The 25,057-nt window shown below is 43.8% G+C and overlaps 1 protein-coding gene across 1 annotated transcript; it reads right to left on the bottom strand.

The window, feature by feature from the left end:
- Positions 1 to 5,642: 5,642 nt before the first annotated feature.
- On the bottom strand, positions 5,643 to 22,992 carry ntmt2 (N-terminal Xaa-Pro-Lys N-methyltransferase). Its single transcript, XM_078258089.1, has 4 exons — positions 22,794 to 22,992; positions 14,275 to 14,447; positions 7,379 to 7,631; positions 5,643 to 5,899 (listed from the first exon to the last, which is right to left on the bottom strand). Exons 1-4 carry the CDS (start codon positions 22,990 to 22,992, stop codon positions 5,643 to 5,645), a joined length of 882 nt encoding a protein of 293 aa, XP_078114215.1.
- Between the last annotated feature and the right edge of the window lie 2,065 nt (positions 22,993 to 25,057).

The raw sequence follows: 25,057 nt of genomic DNA, 5'->3' as shown, positions 1-25,057 counted from the left end.
TCTCCGCTGCTGATTCCACAAAGACTGTGTGTTTTCACGATGAAAGCTTCAGGCTGGCTGATGGCTGATGGCTCTGCTCCGGAGAGTGACCCCTCTGCTGCTTCCTGGGGGTGTTTACTGTCTTCACATGAGGGTGGAAGCTATCTGTGCATCTTTACAACGAGAGTAAAGACTAAAGAGGCTCTGTCAGCAGCCCCTACAGGCTGCAGGGTTCATTACACCCCCACAATAAGAGTGTACAGTACTGTACAAACTGTGATGAGGCTTCGGTCAGAGGGTGGCACAACAGGAAAGGCCAGGATTCTTCCTGCATAGAGGAATTTTTGGCGCCCCTCCCAAAGAGGTTTTAGCCAGCCCCATGAAGCTCAAGGAAAATCACCAGGGCCAAAATGATAATAATTGAGAGAAAAAATGGGGTGGAGGATGGGTCAAACACAGGACTTTCACACAGGAGAGCGGGGATTGCGTTCTGCGTGTGACTTCAAGTCCTGAGAGTGATATTTCCTTTCCACGTTTGTTCTTTTCCTAAATCCAACCCCGTTCTTTTTTTCCTAATCCCAACCCTTTCTTCTTTTCCTGAACGCAACCCGCGTGTGACGGGGCCTCGCAATAACACGCCACTTGGCTTTAGGAAAGTGGCACATGCCAGGACATGCCACTTCCTGCTGCCACATGCCACTTAAAAATCTAACTCCTAGTGATTAATATCCTCTCTGACTGTGTTTAATAGAAATTTACCAAACAAAAACTTGAATAGGAGAGATGATCTCACTTTGATCGTCCAGAGTCTGGCTCTGTAGGACTCTCCTGGTTATTTTAACGGTGGTATTAATATTCATTGTTAAGCAGTTTTGTTTGTTGGAGTCTCATTTAATCAAGCATAATAGACATTTTGGTTTATCCCATTGTCAGAAATAACATATATAGCATATAGATTTCTGTCCAATAATGTAACACGGACCTGGCTTTAATTCCCAGTTGTTGTACAACAAATGAAGACAGCACAGATGTTAATGGTCCCTGTGATGGCCAAAAAATGAAAACCGGCAGCTGAATGGACGAACGCGTCATGTGGGTCTGGTTTCTCCGGAAATTCACAGCCAGACTGTCATGGTGGCTCGTTCAGAATACGATCTCATATAGAGAGAGAGAAATAAGCCGTGCAGTTGCTGAATCTGTCTTCATCTCAGATCAACAAAGGTCAGTTTAGAAGATTTTCGTCAGATTTTGAGAGACTCTAGTCACGCTCATCCCGCTCCCCGTTTCCGGGCAGCCCGGTCTCACGGCAGATTGTGTAAATGTCACGTTATTTGTAATCTATTGATACGTGTTCACGGGCACGTTTTTCTTGTTTTTTATGTGGTGGCCAGCACGAAAATGTGAAGTAATGTATTTCAATGGGAAGCATATTTCGTGGCCACAGCACGAAAATGGTGTAGAGTAGTATAAAGAGTAGTATAAAGTCCGCGCAGGGAGGTTGGTCGGGGGGGTGGATGGGTCAAACAACACAGGACTTTCACCCGGGCGAGCAGGGTTCGCGTCCCGCGTGTGGTTTCCTAATCACAACCGTCCCATTATTGTCGCGCGTCCCCAGCAGCCGTCCCCCGTGGCCATCTCCCGGTGTGTGAGGCGCCCTTTCCCCGTAGGGGTTTTTCCTAAACCCAACCTCCGCCATCTCGTTATTTTGGCGCGTCCCACGCAGCCGTCTTGCGGCCGCCTCTCGGCATAAGGGGCGTCCTTTTCGGCCGTCTCCCGGTAAAAAAAACGTGCCCGTGAACAAATAACATGACATTTACACGTAAAAAACAAGAAAAACGTGCCCGTGAACACGTATCAATAGATTAAAAATAACGTGACATTTACACGAACTGCCGTGAGACTGGGTTGATTAGCTCTCCACCAATCAGATGGGTCATTTGAGTCCGACTGCCGGCAGTGCCCGCCCCGCCGATTATACATGTCAAATCGGCCAAAATGAAAGCCGACGGCCCCTCGGACGGACGACGGCACGGAACTCGGACACGGACAGACTCGAGTCAATGACCTCTCCAGACTGTCCAACGGCCGATTATCAGCTTTTTGCATTTCTCATTTGGTCCAACCCGTTTTCACTCCCAAGTCCTAAAATATGGGTGCTTGGTCAGTGGCTCTCAGCGTCAGATACGATGCAAAATTCCCCTTCAGCGTCTGTGTAGAACGTGATGTCAAAAGTTCTGAACAAGCAGCTTTAAATATGAGGATGGATACCCGAACCGAGGCCGACTGGCCGGGCCGGGTTCGGACAGATATTTAAGAATGATGGTCGGGCTCGGTCACATATGCGCGATAAGGCATTGAACATTTTAAATTTAAAAAAGCATGTAGGTGCGTGCCTGTGTTAACGTGCGCTTGTTGCCCCGTGTGCGCTAATACGCTCATCTGTTGACATTTCCGAATGCCTTCCTACAAACGTACATGTGTCATTAGTATGAGGAAAAAATTATATTTTAACTGTGTCAGGCTCGGGCCGGGCTCGGTTACCGCTCTGTCGGACGCGGGCCGGGCTCGGACAGAAAAATGCGGCCCGATCCGCACTCCAGTCTAAAACCAGCCGCTGGAGACTCGACCAGCTGAGTCGCAGCAACGCCATCAGCTGGTTTGAGTCGAGCTGAGACGGGCCGGTTTCGTCTCATCATCTTTGGTCTGAACTGGACTTAAAACGTAAAAAAAAAACAGAAAAACTAAACGTTGCATGGTTGACAGGAAGACAACACAAGGGTTAACTACTAATAATTGGTATTGGCCTTGAAAAACCAGTATCGGTCAATCCCTAATTTTCTTACGGCTGTGGCTTTGAGTTGAACTGTTCCCAGCCTTGTTTTGCATGTTGAGGCGATCCCAGATCTCTCCGTCCCTCTGTGGTCTCTGTCTTCCTGCTGTCTCCGCGAGCTGTCTGACAGATACTCCGTCTGGAATCAGGCCAAAGCTCTGCTCCGCTGACGTGACGGGACAAATTAGTGTTACTCCGGCTAATGTATTCAAACTGCTGCCGAGCTGCTGCAGAGGACATTGAGAAGTATTAGAAATGATAGCTTTGACTGTCAGCGACGCTAACCACTCCTGAAAAGGTGACAGCACATTTGGCTGCTATTTGCGAGAGAAGGAGAGGAGAAAAAAAAGGCTACAAGTTTAACTTTGGGGCATTTTGATCTTTAATTCATACGGGATGTGGAAAATGTGTTTAGTTCTATTCACATCTCAAAAGAGTCATTCTGACGAGAGAAACATGCCGCGGAGATCATCTCACGCCATCGCGCCTTCGACACTTTGATGATTTTGTACTTTTTCTCAGTGCCAGTCGACTCATTGACAAACTATCCTTTCATAAAAAAAGCTCAGGGAGGAACAACTCCGCACCACTCCCCGCCCGCCGAGCTCTTACGCACGCAATCGCTGAATATTTGAGGCGACTCCTGGATGTGTTTTATGCAGACAACATCTGACAGGCCTGAAATGAAGCCAGGGCAGATATGAAAGCCGGCACTGTCTGTCAAAACCAGGAAATAATCAGCACCCCCACCACCACCCACCCCACCCGCACCCCCCCTCCCCCTCCGTCCAGCCTTCAGGGGCCCAGCTGAAAGTCATTAAACCCAAAACAATGTGCTGCTTCTACTGTTAGTCTGAAGAAAATAATAATAGTAATAATACTTAGGAGAATTACCATAACCATCGGAGAGGATCTCAATTATCTGGTGTGTTTTTAGCCCGCTCGGGATGACTGTCAGGGGTGTGGACGGCCCAGGCTGCACTGTTGGAATATTTTGGGGAAAATTGGTCAGCATTTATGTTCCAGCCTTGATTATAATAGCCAACGGTGATGACCCATCTCTAATCCTGTTAGAGTTTGTTTGGAACATGGGATGAAAAACATTATATATGAAGAAAAAAAGCATTCAAAAGTCCTAAAACTACATCCATATGCTTCAGTTTTTTATTTTTGCAAAACAATGCAGCTCAGCGTCTTCATGAATTCTGAATTTAAGCAGACATGCAGTAAGATGCTCTGAAGTGTCTCGACGCTGTGCTGGAAAGTGGAATTTAAGCAACTAAAGCAACTTATCGTCTAAATTGAAGCACTACAAAAAAAGAAAGAAATCAATATAAAAAGTACATATTACAAGCAAAAGTATAAAACCTACTTACATAAAAACAAATGTAATATTTACACCTGACCAATTTGAAGGACTGAATGAACATTATTTCTCCTGCAACATAAATGAACAGTGAACTACACCCTCCACCTGCTATTACCGTGTGACCTCTATCTGTAACAGATAACTTCTAAAATAATAAATAATTAGGCCTATATAAAGACATCTCCTGCTACCTTTTACCTGGCTGGATACAGTAACACTAATACAGGCTTTTCCGGTGTTACAAAGAAATCTGTGACTTGTCAGAATGTGTGACTGTGGCGTCGTCTACCTGTCGCAAATAAAAAATATAACAAATATAAAAAATATCGTTCTTTTAACTGTTAGTCTCGTTACCATTAAAGTCAATGTATGTATTTTCACTGACTGCGTAACGGCTGCGTTTGGACTCCGTCCCAGCTCCGGCGATCCGGCGAGCCCTCCGGAGCAGATACGCAGAGCTCCGCAGCAATTCAGCACACGGCAGATAGTGCGGGACAGGAAGTCGAGCACAGAAACAAAATAAAACGATCCGATCCGCAGACGTTCCGCAGTTGGTGGAAATTGCGGGGAAGCTTCAGACTTCACTTAGAGACTTTGGGGTGAGCAGTCTTTCTATTTATGTATTTTCACATTCTAATACTTCAACAGTTTTAGGACAAACTGAGACTTTCTTCACTTGCTAAGTTATCTTTTAAAGACTTTTGGGGTGGTTTTTTTCCCTTTATTTAAGAGTGAAAGTGGATAGACAGGAAAGGTGGGAGAGAGAAGGGGGATGACACGCAGGAAAGGGCCGCAGGTCAGATTCAGGTCAGGTGCAAAGGCCTCAGCCTACATGGGGCGCACGCTCTTACTGGGTGAGCTAGAGGCCGCCCCAGTTGTCTTTTAAATTGCTAAACATTATTTGTGTAATCCATGGCTGAATTCAAAAGGGATCATTCACTACGGTACATATTTTGTCTGAAATAATGTCTCATGGCGGTCCACTGGAAGGGGAGGGACTTTGCCTCTCTATTGCTGGTGATATGTTGTACTTGTGCTGCCACATGTTGGATTTCTCACTCAGAGGAGAAACCATGTGAATTCACGGGCTAGTCCAAAGATCCTTCGGTTCAGGAACAAGATTCGCCCACAGTTACACTGGCGGTCGGCTGACTATAAATTACAGTCTGGCTTTGTGGACATGCAGAGTGCTTCTGTAGAAGGTAAAGCTTTAATTCATTTCTGTGCTGAGCAGAAAAAAGGATAAAATCTCCCCGGGTGCCGTCACGCCGTCCACATGGCCGTTTTCAGGATTTATCTCCTGATGACATCGTGAACTTGCGGAGTTGTTGCAGTTTTCAGAGACTTGATCACAAATCTAGACTTAAACAAAAGACGGATTACACGTGAATTCCGCTTTAGGTTGGATTTTCCTCCGAATGGAGCAACAACAATCTTTTTTTTTTGGTACGGTAGATGTCACTTCTATTTCATGGCAATCATCCAGACGGGCATGATGATCTCTGGGAAGCCTTCCTGCTTCTCCACAGCCAGGACCTCCAGGCCCGCCTTGGCGATGATGCACTTCATGATGTCCAGGTGGCGGCTGATGCTGCTGTCGATGGGGTCCAGCTTGCAGCCCTGCCGCGCCATATTGTCCTTTATTATGATCACACCGTTTGGACGGAGACTCTTCTTACAGCGTATCAGGAAGTTCATCAGGTCCTTGTCTGTTAGGTGGCCTGAAGAGAAAGACAGATAAGGAATGACGATAAAAAACAAACCAATCGCAGTGTTAGTGACAGAAGACAAATAATTACAGGTTCAAAGGGCTTGAAACAGGTTTAATATCCTGTGTGGCTGTCACCGATGCTATGCACCTGTAACAACGTCAAGGAAAGGGTTAACAGAAACGTAGTTTTGGCCAATCGGAGTTGGTAGGAATAAACTACGCAGGGAAAGACTGAGGGATAGACGCAGGAAAGGACAAACGTAATACCAACGATCAGACAAAGAAGGCACAGAGACTAAACACACAAGGTAAAGAGGGTAGTAACGAGCAACAGGTTACAAGAGGGCTGATGAACAGCTGAAACACATCAGGGAGGGGCAGACAATCACAAAGGTGGGAAAACCCGCAAGGCAAGAAGTAAAACAAGTCATGACACGGGAGAAACAGAGACTTCATAGTCTATATACACGACGTTCCACTTCCGGGATTGCTCCGGTGCTGCCGGATCACGCTGTTTTCGGCCCGATGTCCGTTACCTTCCTCTTTCTTTGTGTTGGCGTTCTAAACTCTTTTGATTTATGAGGGCTATGGTTAACTGATCCAAAAATAGTCTATAGGTTATGTGGAAATGTGTCATTTATGCAATATGTAGGCTATTTGGGTTGTGCATTATGTCATTTGTGCAATATGTAGGCTATTCGCTTGGGTAATATGTTATTGTGCAATATCTCATTGTGCAAGGGCTGTGCTACTCTTATTGCGGAGAATGCAGCCAACAGTGTTGTTCAATTAAAAACTGCCACTGAAAGGAGGAGTTAATGTGCTTACTATACAGTATAGGTCTAATGTATATGAGAGCATGTTTTGTGTTGCATGACAGTATGTGTTGAGAGATGCTTATTTTCTGTATTTTGTGCTGTCTTTGTAAAGCTGCGGAACGGACTTTGAACGTACACACGTTCCACCAAAACAACTTCCTTCCTGAGGCTATTTTGCAGAGGCACCGTGGCTCCGTCCGGCGCTTAGCACCGCCCAAGACGATTGTGGTTGGTTTAAAGAAATGCCAATAAACCAGAGCACGTTTTTCTCCCATCCCAGAATGCCGCATGGACTAGCCTGACCTTCCTCCGCAGCGCTGTGGAGGAAGGTCAGGCAATGCGAGACTAGGGACTACAAAGTAAAACAGGAAACTGAAGCATGAAAACATACACAAGGATGGAACTAGGAAAACAGAACTGAGAATACAGAAAAAGCCATGAACAAATAACAGGGAAGGCAGTAACACACAGGGAATGAATTGACAAAATAAAACAGGAAAAACCCTAACTGAAAACCAGAACCATGACAGAAGTATTCCTTTCATGATTGGAGGAGAAGAGGAAGATAAATATTCTGTCTCAGTATCCCTTGGAATTATGTTCAAAGACGATTCTGCAGCGACTGAGGTCCAATGAGCAGTAATGTAAACTGAGATCCTTCTCATACTTACATGCCACCCACTGCATCCAGATGACGTCGTACTTGTTTTTCGGAGGCGTGAACTCCTGCAGGTTGTAGCAGTAATACGTGTTGATGCGGTCGGCGTCGTCGCCGAGGTACTCCTCGTGCGCGTAGAGCAGGAAGTGCTCCATCATGTCTGCCAACTCCATTTTCTCAAACACAGGAAGGAGGACACCTTTGGACACGCGGCCGATCCCGGAGCCACAGTCCAGGGCCCAGTGTGTGCCCGCCTTACCAGGACCCTATGGGGGGGGGGAGTATTCAGATACTTTACTTAAGCACTAATACCACACTGTAAAAATACTCATTTACAAGTAAAAGTCCTGCATTTAAAATGTTAAGTAAGTACAAGTATGTCAGTATCATCAGGAAAATGTACTCAATGCAGAACAATACTCCCATTGTAGAAAGTGTAAAGGATCCAAACAGTTGTGTGTTTAATGGTCTAATCATCTCAGCTGCACTTGTGGCCATTATATATTATAAAATATTATTTTATAAACTTTGTGTTTTGTGTGCAGAAATCTTAATATGTTCAGTAACTAGTAACTAAAGCTGTAACAGACGAATGTAGTGGAGTAAAAAGTCCAATATTTCCCTCTGAAATGTAGCGGAGTAGAAGTAGAAAGTGGCATGAAAAGAAAAGACTCAAGTAAAGTACAAGTACCTCAACATTTGGAAGTACAGTACTGGAGTACATGTACTTAGTTACATTCCAACACTGAAAAAGGGATAAAACATTCAATAATTGTTGCATTTAGAAGATCAAGGCATTCTCATGAACGGGTTTGTACGATATGGTGTGATATCCTATGAAATCAGCGTATCAGTCAGCCGCTCGTATCAGCGGACATTACTGTTAAGTTTAGCCGGACAAAAAGTAAGCGTCATGCAACAAAACCACTAGTTCAGTTTAGGAAACAGATCGTGGTTTGGATTAACCCTTGTGTTGTCTTCCCATCGACCATGCAACGTTTTTGTCACTTTTTTCAAAGAATTTCGTCACTTTTTCCCGATGTTTCTGTCACGTTTTTCCATTTCTTTTGTCACAAATTTTCAATATTATTGTTCATTTTTTTGCACTTTTTGGGATGTTTTTATAGTTTTTTTCCCCCCAAAAAATGTCACGTTTTTCCATTTCATTTGTCACAAATTTTCAATATTATTGTTGATTTTTTTTCACTTTTTTTTTGACGTTTTTGTAGTTTTTTGTATTTTTTTCCCCCAAAAAATGTCACGTTTTTCCATTTCTTTTGTCACAAATTTTCAATATTATTGTTGATTTTTTTGCACTTTTTTGACGTTTTGTTGTTGTTTGTATTTTTGTTGATTTGCACTGTGAGCGTTTGTAGTTTTGTCCCCAAAAAATGTCACGTTTTTCCATTTCTTTTGTCAAAAATTTTCAATATTATTGTGATTTTTTGCACTTTTTTTTGACGTTTTTGTAGTTTTTTTCTCCCCCAAAAAAATTTCACGTTTTTTCCATTTCTTTTGTCACAAATTTTCAATATTATTGTTGATTTTTTTTTGCACTTTTTTCTTTGACATTTTTGTAGTTTTTTCCAAAATGAAATGTCACATTTTTCCAATGTTCTTTGATAAAAAGATTTTTCAAACGCTATAAAATTGAATAACACACCCAAATTCAATGAAAGTAGTGAACTGATCATTTATTTTACTTGATAAGAGTCATGGTTGTATGGACCCATCCACGTTATGTTTTTGGGCAATTTGGTTGAAAGAAAACCCAAATTTCTGATGAGCCTATAGAAACTTTTTGAAAATGGGTCAAATGACAAACAGGACAACAGGAGGGAACCCTCCAGAGGAACGATCACGTTTCCTTGTATTTCATGACGCATCCATAGAGGATCAAATCAGTAAAATACCTCAACTAAAGCTCGAAAATGTTGAGCTGGATTTATGTTTCCCAAAAAACAAAATGTACGTTTAAATGTGCGTTTCCCTGCAGCATGTTATTACCATATGTATATGCAGCGATCTAAACTTGATTGACTTTTCTGTGTTGCCAGATGTCCGGCCTCTGTTTCCTCAAAAGCGCCGACAGCACAAACAAGTCGACCTCGGCTCCTCAGGGCAACCAAACTATGAGCTTTACCACGAGGGAACAAAAGAAAGTCACCTCACTTGAATCACGCTGGGTTTTTCTTCCTTTTCATTTGGTATTCTGACCTCACTCCAACCCCTCCGCATCAGGGGCCCCCAGTGTGTGATTGTATGAAAGATGGGGCCCTGAGGAACTCTGTGCTCGCTTCCTGGTTTCAGTGAATTACTGCCATATTGCTCCGCACGTATGTAGCTCAGTTTAATCTGGATGTGTTCTAAATCTTTTCCTTCCTCAACGTGTTTTTAACGGAGATGTCGGGTTCAAACAGGAGCTGATCACGTGTCACTGAGCACACTTTTGTAGAAACGCTGGTCGAAGAGAGAGAAATCTTTCGACACTTTTGGTTTATCATTCAGGGTCTTTGCATTCAAGTGAGGAGTTAAATGAGATTTCCTGGACATTACAGTACATGCACACAAACAGAACAACTAGAAATTGATGCAGTTTTAGGGGGTCTTCCCTTAAGAACATGTGATGTTTTTAATTAAAAAAATAGTATTTCACACAAGTTTGAACCATTATTATTACCATATCTTTGTTTCACAATGCGTATCACACTGTATACAAACCATATTTATAATATTCTATTTTTATATATGTATATAGCGTCTCAGAACTGTGCACCTTGCCTCCCTTTTTCTTTTGCACTACTTATTTTATTCCATGTTGTTACATTTCTCTTATGTACTTGTTGACATTGGAAAGGAGTTGCTTCAATCTCGTTGTACATGTGTATAATGACATAAATGACAATAAAAGGTGTTCTATACTATTCTATTCTATTCTCAAAAAGTGGAAGAGGCAGATGACTCACAAAGGCTACAAGACCGAAACTTGCTAAAGAAGTCCACAAATGTAGTTAGTTTTGATGCTCACATTGATTTTACATTCATTCAGCTTAGGTGCTGCCCAAAACGTCCTAAACGTTATAATAGTAGGGAAAACCCTGCACAGATATAAGGTGTTGTGAATGGGAGAGCATTTGAACTTGATTAATGCCGTGCATCATTTCAAAGCTTCTTATAACCTCTGTTTCACAGCTTCTGTTTGGTTTAAGCTTGGTGTCATTACCCTAAGGTTTTGTGGTACAAAATGATTCCTGTGACCTTTTTGATTACATATTAGTGTGTTCTGCATAGGACCTAGTTCTGTAGGCTGCATAATAAACACCGGCCTGCAGTCGGAGCCCGCTGAAGTTAACTTGGTGAGCTCTCTGTGAACTGCTGTCCACATTCACTTACTCAGGTCTTGGTGCATCACTGCAGTTTGGATTTAAATGTACGATAGTGTGCCCTGAAATGTGCTAGTTCTGTTTTTGTCTTCCTACTCCCAACCTCGCGGCCTTCGTTGACACTGCCATTACACGCAAAGCACTCATCATAGAAGCACACAACCTCAGCCACCAGCTGAACTCATGCTTCACATTATCCAGCTGCAGATCTGTTAAAAAAAATGGTACAGCAAGAGCTGGCCCTCCACAAACTAAAGCAATAAGACTCAATGGACTCGTGTTGTTATTGTCTGGTGAGTTTGGCAATAGTGATTTCAAGGCTGTTACATGTTAGACAAAATGGATATTACTATTTAACAAAAAGGTCTAGGGATCCTTTCCATAATGTAGTCAGACACCTAGAATCATAATCTGAGCCTGTCAGTGACAACAACAGCACTTTTAGTCAAGTTTCAAAGATGGTGAACAAAACATGGGGAAATAGGGTCCAGGTTCCCTTTAACCAGAGGCCTGTACTACGAAGCAAGATTTGGCATTAACGAAGTAACTTCAGGTTCAACCCAGGGTTTTGTGTATCACGGTGGATCACTTGTTACCGGGTTAAATCGCATGGTAACTTATGCTGAACACCTAACCTACGGTCAGGAGCAGGTTATGTTGGAGATAAGAGATCAACTGGTGTAAAAGCACCGCCTACCGACCAATCAATACTCGATTGATAACGGCACCGTTCTTAGAAGATCCGGTGGAGCTCGGTGCGCGGAGAGAGAGCGAGAGAGAGAGAGGTGTGCTCAGAACCGACAACCCCGTTAACATTCCCTGATTTTCAGCGCAGGGAATTACGTATAGGCTATTCTATTTGTCGGCTTGTTGAGCCGTGTGTTGCCCATGCGCACATCGGTTTGAATTATGTTTTTATATTTTTTATTTGCTCTCACAATCACTTACCACTGCCAGGGTTGATCCGGATTAAAAGGCATGTTGATCTTGATTCGTAGTACAGGCCTCAGTACTTGCGGGCTGTGTAAAATCAGGGTTTGTTGTGTTTACATTAGCACTAGTAGAAAAGTAGCCACTCAGCTTCCTGCAGTTCCTCTAAAGCGTCCAATCTTAGCAGTTTATAATTAGAGCTTCTGTAAAACTGATCCTCTAAATAGCCCCCGTCTCTGGGCCAAACCCATTCCCCTGAATTAGCGCTTAGGCTCTCCTAACATCTAAATAAAACCCTCTAGTCCACTGTGACATACCCTCACATGAACACACAGAGACAAATGTCTGCACTGCAAACTAAAAAAACATCGAAAAAATAGTATAAGAAGCTTTTAAAATGCAGAAAAAGTTATGACATATTTTAAAGGAAAGGTTTTTGCAACAAGGGTTAGGGTTAGCCACTCATGTACACTAAATATGAAGATATATCAGGCTACAGGCTAACTTAGCTTAGCATAACGAGTGGATACAGAGGAAAACAGCTAGCCTGGTGCTTTCCAAAGGTACCACCTCTTAAGCTCACTAATTAACGCATCTTGTTTGATTAATCCTGCAAAAACAGAAGCCTAAAAACAACCATTTTCCGGTTTAGAGATCGTTTTCGTCTTTTATTTTTGTCTTTCGCCAAGACCAGACAGATCAGATGCCTGGCAACCAGCAGAGACTTTAGGAATGTACAGGTTTGGAGCCAAAACGTAGTCCAGTACAAAACACCCCATACAACTGCAAATTGTTGTGTTTACGTGGGTTTTGTGCAAATTAAACAAAAAGAAGGCACGGAAGGCAGATTTCTTCACTTTTAGACAGAGCCAGGCTAGCTGTTTCCAGTCTTTATGCTAAGCTAAAGGCCCTGACACACCAAGGAGATTGCCCGTCGCCCTAGATTTTGCTGTGTCCCGCACCGTCGCTATCCGGCATGATGAATCCATCTGATTGAACAACCCGTTCTCATTCAGTGGCTGTCAGCGTCTGATGCGACGAAAAATGCGTCTTTCAGCGTGTTTGTGTAACGCACCGGGGAGAGCAGCAGTTAGACAGGATTTAGAGAGTAGTATGTAAGGGAGAATTTCCGCATAAGGAGGCTAGTTGGGGGGGTGGATGGGTCAAACACAGGAATTTCATCCAGGAGAGCGGGGTTCGCATCACGCTTGCTATAGTTGTTTTTTTCTTTCCTCCCGCGTGTCACAGAACCGTACGCCCACTCACGACCTTTTCCTTAACATAACTGCAAAATGGACGGCAATAGTCCCGACCAAGCGCGTTTACTTATAGCGCTAAAGGGACGGCAATAGTCCCGACCAAGCGCGTTTACTTATAGCGCTAAAGGGACGGCAATAGTCCCGACCAAGCGTGTTTACTTATAGCGCTAAAGGGACGGCAATAGTCGACCAAGCGTGTTTACCTATAAGCGCTAAAGGGGCGGCAATAGTCCCGACCAAGAGCTTTACTTATAGCGCTAAAGGGACGGCAATAGTCCCGACCAAGAACGTTTACTTATAGCGCTAAAGGGACGGCAATAGTCCCGACCAAGCACGTTTACTTATAACGCTAAAGGGACGGCAATAGTCCCGACCAAGCACGTTTACTTAGCTAGGGGCGACAATAGTCCCGACCAAGCGGGTCATGCCCTGGGGCGGCAATAGTCCCGACCAAGTGTGTTTACTTATAGCGCTAAAGGGACGGCAATAGTCCCGACCAAGCACGTTTACTTATAGCGCTAAAGGAGACTTTTAGCGTCAATAAGAACGACAAAGGCACCTGACCAAGCATCCATATTTTACGAGATCGTGAGAGTGTGAGCAGTGTTGGATTGAGCACACACAGAAGGCTCTTTTCACTTTTCATCTTCGTCTCATCTGATCAATTCACTTCAAATAAACTGGCCGAAATTGACATTTGAATGTTGCATTTCTGAGGTGCAATTTATTTGCCAAGATAAAGGCGGCGTGAGGCGACGACAGGTGTCGCCACAGTTGGCCTTCTGGTTCTAGGCCGTCTGCTGGTTGTGTCGGGGCCTTAAGTTAGCTCCACACTTAGCGCACAAACATGAGAGTGTTATCAAACTCTCTGCAAGAAAGTGAATGAGCTTATTTCCCAAAAATGTCAAACCAGTCCTTTAAAATGCATCCCCTTTGGTCAATCACACGCTGCATTGCAACGTATGATACTTCAGACATTCCTCAGCAGAAAAGACCCTTGTGAACAAATTAGTGATCGTAAAAAACTGACCATAGTACAAAGTGATTAACAGCTGTTGGCTCAGCTTGTTCTGTGCGAGTGTTTATGAGGCTGACATCAAGTCTGAGCTACTATTAGAAACTGAACCGAAGTGTCCTACAACACAAAACAAGGTGGAATTCTTTGTATGCAGTCAGGAAGATGGGTTCCTCGCCCAGAATAGATTGTGACATGTTTCTTCAGAGATAGCTGCAACAGTGTAAATCGATATACAAGTGGACAGGAAGTCAAGAAGCTTCTCAAATGTTGCTGGATCATTTTCACACTGAGCCTCTGTCAACATCTTTCTCTGACTCACCACAAACCTCTTCAGAAACTGCCGGGAACCCTCCAGATCGACGTTGCCTATCTCCACAAAATCTCCCAGCATGCCCTCTTCCGAGGCGGGGACGTCCTCGTAGAACTGCTGAGCTCTGTAGTAAAACTGTTTCTCTCCTTTGATGTACTCACAGGTGACGGGAAACAGCTTCACTGTTCGAACACATAAAGAGAACAGAGGTAGGATTCATGTGATGAAAAAACACAAAACCATCTACAGACTGATAAGCCCTAATTTGGAGAAGCAGGAAGGAGTGCCAACACAGAAGCTAAGCAATGTACTGCTGTGAACGGGAGCAGCAGCTAAATGCGTTTTAGACATCTAAAAACATTTATATCAGTTTAAGTGTACACTAGAATATTTTCACGGCGTTACCTTGCTGCTACAACGGGGAACTGAAGCCGTTAAATGTAGGGAAAAGCAATCCCTCTCAATCATCTGTTATAACCAGGGCTTTAAAGGAGCTCTAAGCGACGTCACGCATTTTTTAGGCTACAACATTTTTTGTCACATACAGCAAACATTGCCTCACTATCTGCTAGCTGCCTGTCCCCTGAACACACTGTAAAAAACATCTCCTCACTATCTGCTAGCTGCCTGTCCCCTGAACACACTGTAAAAAACATCTCCTCACTATCTGCTAGCTGCCTGTCCCCTGAACACACTGTAAAAAATATCTCCTCACTATCTGCTAGCTGCCTGTCCCCTGAACACACTGTAAAAAACATCTCCTCACTATCTGCTAGCTGCCTGTCTCCTGAACACACTGTAAAAAACATCTCCTCACTATCTGCTAGCTGCCTGTCCCCTGAACACACTGTAAAAAAACATCTCCTCACTATCTGCTAGCTGCCTGTCCCCTGAACACACTGTAAAAAAAACATCTCCTCACTATCTGCTAGCTGCCTGTCCCCTGAACACACTGTAAAAAAAACATCTCCTCACTATCTGCTAGCTGCCTGTCCCCTGAACACACTGTAAAAAAAACATCTCCTCACTATCTGCTAGCTGCCTGTCCCCTGAACACACTGTAAAAAAAACATCTCCTCACTATCTGCTAGCTGCCTGTCCCCTGAACACACTGTAAAAAAAACATCTCCTCACTATCTGCTAGCTGCCTGTCCCCTGAACACACTGTAAAAAAAACATCTCCTCACTATCTGCTAGCTGCCTGTCCCCTGAACACACTGTAAAAAAAACATCTCCTCACTATCTGCTAGCTGCCTGTCCCCTGAACACACTGTAAAAAAAACATCTCCTCACTATCTGCTAGCTGCCTGTCCCCTGAACACACTGTAAAAAAAACATCTCCTCACTATCTGCTAGCTGCCTGTCCCCTGAACACACTGTAAAAAAAACATCTCCTCACTATCTGCTAGCTGCCTGTCCCCTGAACACACTGTAAAAAAAACATCTCCTCACTATCTGCTAGCTGCCTGTCCCCTGAACACACTGTAAAAAAAACATCTCCTCACTATCTGCTAGCTGCCTGTCCCCTGAACACACTGTAAAAAAAACATCTCCTCACTATCTGCTAGCTGCCTGTCCCCTGAACACACTGTAAAAAACATCTCCTCACTATCTGCTAGCTGCCTGTCTCCTGAACACACTGTAAAAAACATCTCCTCACTATCTGCTAGCTGCCTGTCCCCTGGACACACTGTAAAAAACATCTCCTCACTATCTGCTAGCTGCCTGTCCCCTGGACACAGGAAGAGAACGCAGTCTCTGTAGACAGCCCAGGCTCCACAAACGGCAACAACAACAAACTGGCCAACCTGCACCACCAAACATAACAAACAGTCTTCCAGCCAATAACCAATGGGGGTGGGGGTTGGGGGATTAGTGCGTGGAAGGGAGGGAGAGGGGGCAGGATGAGGAGGAGGGAGGGGCGAGCTAGGCTCCGTTTTGTTTGACAATACTTTGAACGTCATCAAGATGTGACGTCACCCAACATCACTTAGAGCACCTTTAAATTTGCTAACATTGGGTAATATTACTAACCAATATAATAGCCAATGAGTGAAGCAAACACTGCGTCTGTTTGAATCGGCAGGTGGCAGAAACTATGCGTGTTGTAGAGTTTAGATTCTCTGCCCGAGCCCGAGCCCGAACCAGGCCCGACCCGACCCACAATTGACATTTTACGCCGCTATGATCAGGCCGGGCCCTTAAACAAGCATTTGTGTTTTTTTAATCATTACTTTATTAGCCTTATTCGGTGGGGAGCAAGCTATGCCTCTCCAGCTTCTCTCGTAGCTCTGGGTGGATGTCCTGCACTGACTTGAGTGTGAGGTAAACTGGGCTACATCGCGTCTCCCCCCTCTGTAGCACTGTTGTCGGCCAATTAGGTGATCGAGACCAGAAAGTCTCCTACATGGTTCCAGGGCTTTGGTTATGTTGCTGCCTTGATCTGTTACCCACACTATTCGGCTGAGGGAGCAGCTAGGGTCGAGGTTTTTTTTTTTTTACGTTTCTTCATTCGGATCTGTTTGCGATTCATTCTATTCTGAATAAACAAACAGCGCAGTTTACATGCATACATACAGATTTCTGTAGTTCAAACAACTGTAGTTGAGAACGTCAGTTTTCACATTAACATACAGTTAATGTGGGCTCAGACACAACGTGCACAGGCTCGGGTAGGGTCGGGCTTGATTTTTTGGGCCCGATCTAAGCTCTAGCGTGTTGCCAGATTGGTCTGTTTTCCGCCAAAAAATTTGGGCGGTTTTGTGTGTATTTGGTTTAGAAACGTAATCTTTATTTGACAGCACTGCTTGTATTAGGTATCCTACATTTCCCATGAACACTATATCGTGATGAGTCATACAACCGTTGGCTATGTGTGTAGCGTACGTGGTATCGATTACGAGCTGCACTGAAGCAGAGAAGACGAACGGAACGGCACGAAACAAACCTGAGATGCTGAAATTAAGTAGTAAAGTAAGCTTGGAGAAAAAAAATTGGCTAGTGCAATTGGCTTTTAACTTTAAAAATCTACTAGCCATGTTGGCTGGTGATCAAGAAAGTTAATTTAAAGCCTTGCTTATAACCCTATAAGTTTTCTGTATCTGCAAACCCCCTGCCCTTTTCCTGTATTTTCTTTTTTCTGTGTTGCAGACGTTTCTGGGCATCAACCTCTATAAAAAAGTGTAAAAATGTAGGGACCAGGTGTCAGATTATATGCATCCAAGAGGAAGCTACAAAAATGGCAGAGACAGACCCACAAATACAACGAAGCAAAACACCAAGTGGACAATGCTTGTTCCAAAACGAGAGTGAATCTGGCGGTGGCTTTCATCCGCTGGGGAGGAGGAGCAAACTTTGAATGTTGTGTTTACCGACAAATCCTACTCATTCTGCCTTCAAGAAGACCTTCATTGGACCCTTTATGAAAGGGAACTGAAGCCGTTATCTCTGCTCTTTTCAAAGCCACCAGACTCCTTTGACAAAAAAAAGTCATTTTACCTCGCAGAACACAAGAGTTGCTGCTTTAACGCTGCCTTCATCGCTTAGTTTGTGTTATTGTGTGACTTTGGTGTTCTAAAACGGTTTTAGTCACACAAAAACAGAAACAAACTAACCGAAACGTGTCGTTTCGAGCTCCGTGCAGTGGCGCCAGAAGGAAGCCAAACACCATTCATCCAAAGGCACTGCCCACACAAAGATGACACAGAGCTTGATTAAAATTGGCAAAGTAGTGGCCGGGTTGGGTCAGTGGTAGAGCGGGCGCACATGTACTGAGAGGTTTATGCCTCAACGCAGAGGTCCGGGGTTCGGGTCTGACCTGTGACGATATCCTGCATGTCTTCCCCCTCTTTCTCACCTAGCTGTCCTGTCAAAAATTAGGGGCCGAAAGGCCCAAAAAATTGTCTTTAAAAAAATATATATATATCGACAAAGTATCCCCTTAAGTAAGTAAGGTTATTTCTTACAGTGCATACAACGTGAAACTGAACTGCTCCGTTTGGAGACAAACACTGTTCATGATCTCAAAGGAACAGTAGAATGATAATTTGATTACCAGAAGACTATAAATAAGGACGTGCCTCTGCTCAGCTGTTACATAAAATAACATGCTGGTTGATTCATCTCTGCATTCACACGCTATTTAGGTTACAAATAACCAGAAAGTTAATACTTTTGTGAAAGTGTGAACTTCGATGGAACCCTCTGTAGCTGAAACTAAAACTATTCTGTTGTTTTGTGTTTAATTATGTGTGTTATGTGTACTACACCACTGCTCTTTTATAACATGATGTCAATGACATACTGTGACATTAAGAAACTTAACAACTGGCTTCTCAAACTACCCCCTCCCCTTCATGCCTCGGTTCCGCTGAGCTGAAATAAATCCTGCAGAATGAACGCAACATTTCCCAAGGCTTAGATGACACGTTCCTGGCGTGGAGGGCGTGGAGGCATGGGACCCTGGGGAGCGTCCGTCCGCTTGTCAAGCATCTCCAGTGGCAGAATTCATGACACCACAGTGAAACATTAAGAAGAGTGGGGATTTATTTCCAGCCGGACTCCCTCCTCCATGCTAGAAACATCAGGACGAGGCAGAGAGCCAAGAACGGGACTGAATCATTCAGCACCTGTAGGAACAAGGTATAGAAACACACAATTCATGTGATTTTCCTGGCAAGCTAGGGCCCACTTCATTATGAGATGTTTTAAGGGTTTTGTCCTTGCATCAGGTCTGATTGGAGTGTCTAAAGCTGGCAGTTAGAAATAACGTGACCCTCAAGGAAGGATTTCAGAGGGTAATTATAGGAACATGGAGACCAAGAAGGGGGGAAGACAACGTGATGACATACACGAGTGCCAAGGAAGTGTCTGTCCAGTGCCAACATGTTCTTCTTCCAGCTCATTAGAAGTGCTACACCTTTGACAACGAAGTAACGCAACGAGACATCGGATTTAATGTCACAAGATCCGAAGATTATTTCTGATGTGCACTGTAAACAAAACGCTGTAAAAATAGAAGAAAGAAATATATTTGCAGTATTAAACTTCAATTCAAAAGTTGAACCTGTTATGCTTTGTTTGAAACTTGAAAAAGTCACTTACTCCGCTCGAAAGTCGGTCAGTAAGTTCTGTAGTGTACGGGGCCCTTTCTTGTCCTTTTTTGAGAAACCTGAGACCGCCATCTTCGAGTAATCAGCATGAACTATTCTTACATATATATCTACGAAAAGCACTGTAATTCGTTTGTATTTGACATATTTGTTATCGTTTGCACCACAATGACTGCTGCTGTATAAGAACGCTATGGAGCGTGTAGGGAAGAGTTTGGGTGGATGTTTTGGGTCATTTGGGACTTTCAAGCTGGGGAGCGGGGTTCATGTCCCAGGGAAAAACAGAAAGACTTTCACCCAGGAAACGTCTCGCTTTGCCAGACCTTTCACAGCTCTGCAAAGGAGGGACTGGCTAGTCCACACAGCCTTCCTGGATGGGAGAAAAACATGCTCTGGTTTATTGGCATTTCTTTAAACCAATCATAATCGTCTTGGGCAACGCTAAGCACAGGGAAAGGCCGCGGTGCCTCTGCAAAATAGCCTCTGAAGGAAGTTGTTTTGGTGGAACATGTGTACGTTCAAAAGTAGTTTCAGTCGTGCAACAGAAACCTCAAATTGGACAGATAGTGTAGCTAGCTGTCTGGGTTTACCCTGCAGATAGTGTAGCTAGCTGTCTGGGTTTACCCTGCAGAGATCTGAGGAGCAGTTAACCACAGTCCTCAGAAATCCAGTTTAAAGTTTAGAACGACAACACAAAGGAAGTCCAAGGTAACGGATATCCGGCCCAAATGAGTGAAATCTGGCAGAATTTCCATCGGCAACGGAGCAATCCCAGAAGTGGAACGTCGAGGATATAGACCACCCTAACCCTCATCCTGTTCCCTGGGAGTGTTTTACTCCAAACCACCATCTTTTTCCTAAACTTAACTAGCGGTTTTGGTGCCTAAACTTAACTGTCGTTGCTGCATGATGCTCACTTTTTGTTGAACAACTGCCACGGCCCCTGAAAGGACAGTCATCTTGCGGAGCTCTGTAGCTGGCTCCCAGTCACCTTTTGCTTTGGAGGAATGTATTCCTCTTCCCTCTGGGCGAAGATAAAGGCTCCCTAGTGAAAAATCAAACGGGCACACATTTTCTTCTGTTCCTTGTGCAGTTAGAGCTAATAATAACTCGCACAACCCTTCAGTGCGCAGTTTTTATTTGTGTCACTTAAGCCTTCTTAACGACACTTCAAATCAGTCCTCGTTTTTCAGACACTCAAGGATTTCAGTTTGATCCTGTTCCCTTTCAAGTGATAATAATTGCTCTTTATGAATCTGTTGGTTGTGCGCCTCTACGAGGTTTTACGCCTTGTTTACTGTGTTTTTAAATCGTCATGTTGTTTTTGGTACCGCCAACAGCGGATCAAATTTACCCTTGAGGGACGATAAAGCTCTCTTCACTCTGAAATTAGATGTTCTGTACAGTATATTTATTTTAGGTTTGCTCCTTTCCCTTGACATTTACTGTATTAAGACGTTTAAATAAAAGAAAGACAAAATAAACATTTTGTTGAGTCCATCTAAAGCTGTCACTGCTGTTCGTAAATAACCCGGCGACCGCAGCTCCTCTGACTGTCATGTATCGCACTGACTGACATGATTTAGAGCTCTCATGCTTACCATGCCATGCCATTAATGGTCTTTGTATCAAGTTAGTGGTAAGAAAACGAGGCGTCTGCAGAGAGAGATTGGCCAGCAGGTCAGGATCTCTCGTTTCTGCAGCCTGTGCTATCATGATGAAGTGCACACCCTGCACACGATTGGCTTTGACCTTCTGATGGAGAGCTTAGACTTCTTCACTGACCAGCATGCTTTACAAAAAAAAAAGATTTCTGCCTGTGCTTTTCTGTTGCATCTCGCAGTAAGAACAAATCTCCCCCTTAAACCACAACTCTGCTTCTGTACAGGTTAAATGGACAATATACAACAGGTTAGTTACTGAACTTGTGTCCTGAAGGTGTTGGCAGAGCTAAGTTGTTTACACTCATCTTTATGCTAAGCTAGAAGCTAGGCTAACCACGTCATGACTCCAGCTCCAAAACTTAAATGCCCTCACGGAAGACTGATATTGATCTGCTCATTGATTGAGCAATTAAGAGTATTACCCAATAATGTTAGTCTAGAAAATGCCATTACCAGTACATTACCAGGATAAAGTCTGACATGAAAAATATCACTTTTTCTGGGATTTGGGGAGTTATTTTGTGTCTCTGGTGCTTCGACACGCATACACACTTGGAAAAAAACCATCCATGCTGTTCTGAGTGAGATATGGTTTCTGAATGTGTCCTGCCGTCAGTCTCCGGGTGAGCTGGTCAAAATCAGCAGGGTCGTCTACGTCATTGGCCGAAACATTTGGTGTGTGCTAACCACTTTAGCTAATACCACATCAGCTAGCTGGTTCTGCAACTTCAGTAGTACAAGGCAGGATTAGCCGGGAGACTTCTTCTAAACGAGTGTGCACTTCCAACTTTGTGTGGAATACCTGCAGAACAGGGACATGGAAGTAGTTCTATACAATTTCTTTTGTAGATTAGGGTGAACTAGTGTGTGTTGTAGCAGTGTTTTGCCATTGAGAACGAGGTGGCTAACCGCTAGCAGCGCTAGCTTCTAGCTAGTAGTCCTTACCTAACAAAGATGGAACAGAGGCGTGATGCCTCAATCTGTAGCTAAAACAGAGAGCTCAACACACAGCGTGAAAAGAGGAGCTGCAGCAATGTGCAGTACAACAGAAATATGGAGTTTTTTGAAAATTAAACCATGTAAACCTATTCTGATATAACCTCTAAATACAATTATGAAAACTGAAAATGAGCATAATATGAGCACTTTAAACTATGTTCGCAACAGGAAACAACAACAAAGTTTGAGCTAGCAAGCTACACGCTGAAGTTTTGAAGAAAATGTGGATGGTGCATCAAGGCAGGCCTGCTTGGTTCTTTCGGGGAATGATTGTAAAGATTTACAAAGAATATGTTTATGGCATTGACCGATTGGTGGAATTGCTGTGGATGAAGTACACACGGGGATACACTGGTAAGAGCTAATGAGGATTAACCATGTGTCCAGCTAGTTTAAAAGCTCACGTTACTGTATTGTGTAAATAGTTAATTTCAGTCAATAGTATGTGGCTTTTTCTTTTGCGTGGTGCAAATGTTCCACCAGAACTAGTTCCTTCCTGAGACTATTTTGCAGAGTGCAAAATAGTAGAATGTATCTGTGGTGAAGCCAGACCTTTTCTGAGCTGCCCGTTTAAAGCCCCCCATAAGTTATTTTGCATGAATGGACACTATTGAACCCTGAAACATGCACACAAAAAAACATGCAAAACCTCCAGCATGCTTCTTCAGCTTTTCCCAATCCTAAATGGGGTCAAGGGTCAAGAAAAGGTTGTAAATCATGTGCAGCTGGTTTGAGTTGCGGGCCTTCTTCTTACCCACGGGCATCAACTCAATCAGGTACAGGTAGCTGGCGAAGAACTCGCTCCTCAGCGCGTGCTGCAGGTGAAAGGACATGCTGTGGCGACACATGGAATCGTCTGTCTCTTTCCAGCGGTCCCTAAATGCCTGGTGGGCACCCTTGTACTCTACGTTGGGCGACGCGCTGCCACCACCATCTTCAAGTGAAATCTCCATGCTGGCTGTACAGTACGTGCACCTGACGGAGCTTCGCCGTTATCCAGAAGCTGTTTGACCGAGCGACGGCAGAGGAGAGTAACACTCAGTGTCTCCAGCTGCTGCTATATCTGTCTGGCTGAGTGTTCAACATGTCTCTGCCAGCGTTCAAGTGATCGGCAGAGATCTTTTTCACAGGGCGGTGCTCGGGACACCTCGCCAGATTTACAAATGACCTCCTAGGGGCACTGACTCTGGAGGAGTGACTGAGGGAGGGAGGGGGGGGGGGGGTGTCTGCCGTTTCAGTACGAACAGAAGCGACTGAATTTCAGGCTGCAGATTCCAGAAGCACATGGGAGTCCATACGTCCGACCTCAAGGCCTTGCTGCTGTATCATGTGCTCCTAAAATTAGCATTGTCTTCTCATGTTTGTATACATGGCGCCTGTTTTGTACTGGGAAAGCTCCTCAGAACAAAGAGTACAAATCAGGTTCCAAGTCATCTTGTTCTCTTAGACGTACACCAAGTCCTCAAGAGATTAAAAAAAAAAAAAAAAAACGTTGTGCTTCTTAGTTTCCATTTGCGCCCCTTTTTCAAGAATCCTGAAAGACTCTTCTGTTCAGGTTGTATCTGGTCTGCTGCGCAGGGAAAGGAAAGTAATGAGACCAAAAGGAAGGACAACATGAAAGGAGAACAAGATGAGGAGTCAAGGAAGGAAAGAACATTTCTTGTATTTTGATCTGAAGTTATATAATATATATCTTCTTTGGTAAAAATTGCTTTAGGAATGTCACTTTAATTTCATGTAGTTTCACAGCAGTAAAACATATTTGCAAAAACAAAACAATAGCACATTCTCATTAAAAAAAAAAGTCATGTTGTGTAATGTATTCAGAAGAAATTCACGCACGTACGTACGCACGCACCAACCGATACATTTGTCAATCCACTTGCCAAGTTACAACTTTATTTCCCAATCCAAGCAAAGACTGGTAGCCAACCTACCTTACCTTCAAAATGGTGGTGATTGAAGTTCAGAGGTGGGACAAAACTTTTGTTTTGCAAATCACATGTAATGCGATTGGTATACGGATTAGTGACGTACCGAATAAAGTTGCTCGGGGTGCGTTTGAACCTCAGATTTCAGGGAAGAGCGCCGACATCTCCTCCTTCAGGAGAGGAATGTGACAACACTTCTCTGGTGACAAACGTTGCACAGATACAAGTCAGTATAGTCAAGATCAGGCATTCTAGGGGACATTAACAGAAGAAAAACACATTTTTGAGTGGAGGGGGACTTTAAGTATCTCAGTAACAATGAACTCAGGTGGCAACAATGACCTCGGGTGGTGATGGTGCAGTGGATACGACACATGCCTTTGGATGTGGGAGACCTGTGTTCAATTCCCACTGTGATACATCAACCAACATGTCCTTGAGCAAGACACTTAACCCCTTATTGCTCCAGAGGCGTACGACCTCTGACATATATAGCAATTGTAAGTCGCTTTGGGTAAAAGGCATCAGCTAAATGACATGTAATGTAACTGTTGTTTATTTTTCTTCTAAATTGTAGGCCTATAGTTTCAGCGAGAATGCGTTGGGAGGTTAAAACATCGTCTGAGTGCCTCATTCATGTTGTGTCACTTCTGCGCGTCCTTGGCTATATGTGTCACTCTCACTGTCCTCTTTAGGTTGACACCTTGTAATCAGACCTCAGGATGAGTTAGAGGAGTTCAGTGGTTCAAGTGGCTCTTTATATCCTTTTGTTGACTTAACATACAAATGGACAGCTTAGCAGATGGCGTGTTTGAATCATAATGGCTGTAGGTGTCTGTTTCATTGAGTAGGACGGTTGGGCATCTTTAAAACTGCGCGCAAACATAAAGTCAAACTAAAACAAATGTGTCCTTATAGCACCAGTGAGGGAATACTGTATATTTTTGAACCCCTGAACACAAATAATATTCTGATATATCCATCACGAGCCACAGACTAAACTTAGTGCGGTGACATCAGCTGTCACTGGTGCTGAGATGAGTGAATACTTTGTGGAGAGCAGATCTACCGTGTTACCGTATTGATT

This window comes from Sander vitreus, chromosome 9 (genome assembly GCF_031162955.1).
Source record: "Sander vitreus isolate 19-12246 chromosome 9, sanVit1, whole genome shotgun sequence".
NCBI classification, from domain to species: domain Eukaryota; kingdom Metazoa; phylum Chordata; class Actinopteri; order Perciformes; family Percidae; genus Sander; species Sander vitreus.
Note: the sequence above shows the minus strand (reverse complement) of the source record. Positions and strands in the feature narration are given on the sequence as shown.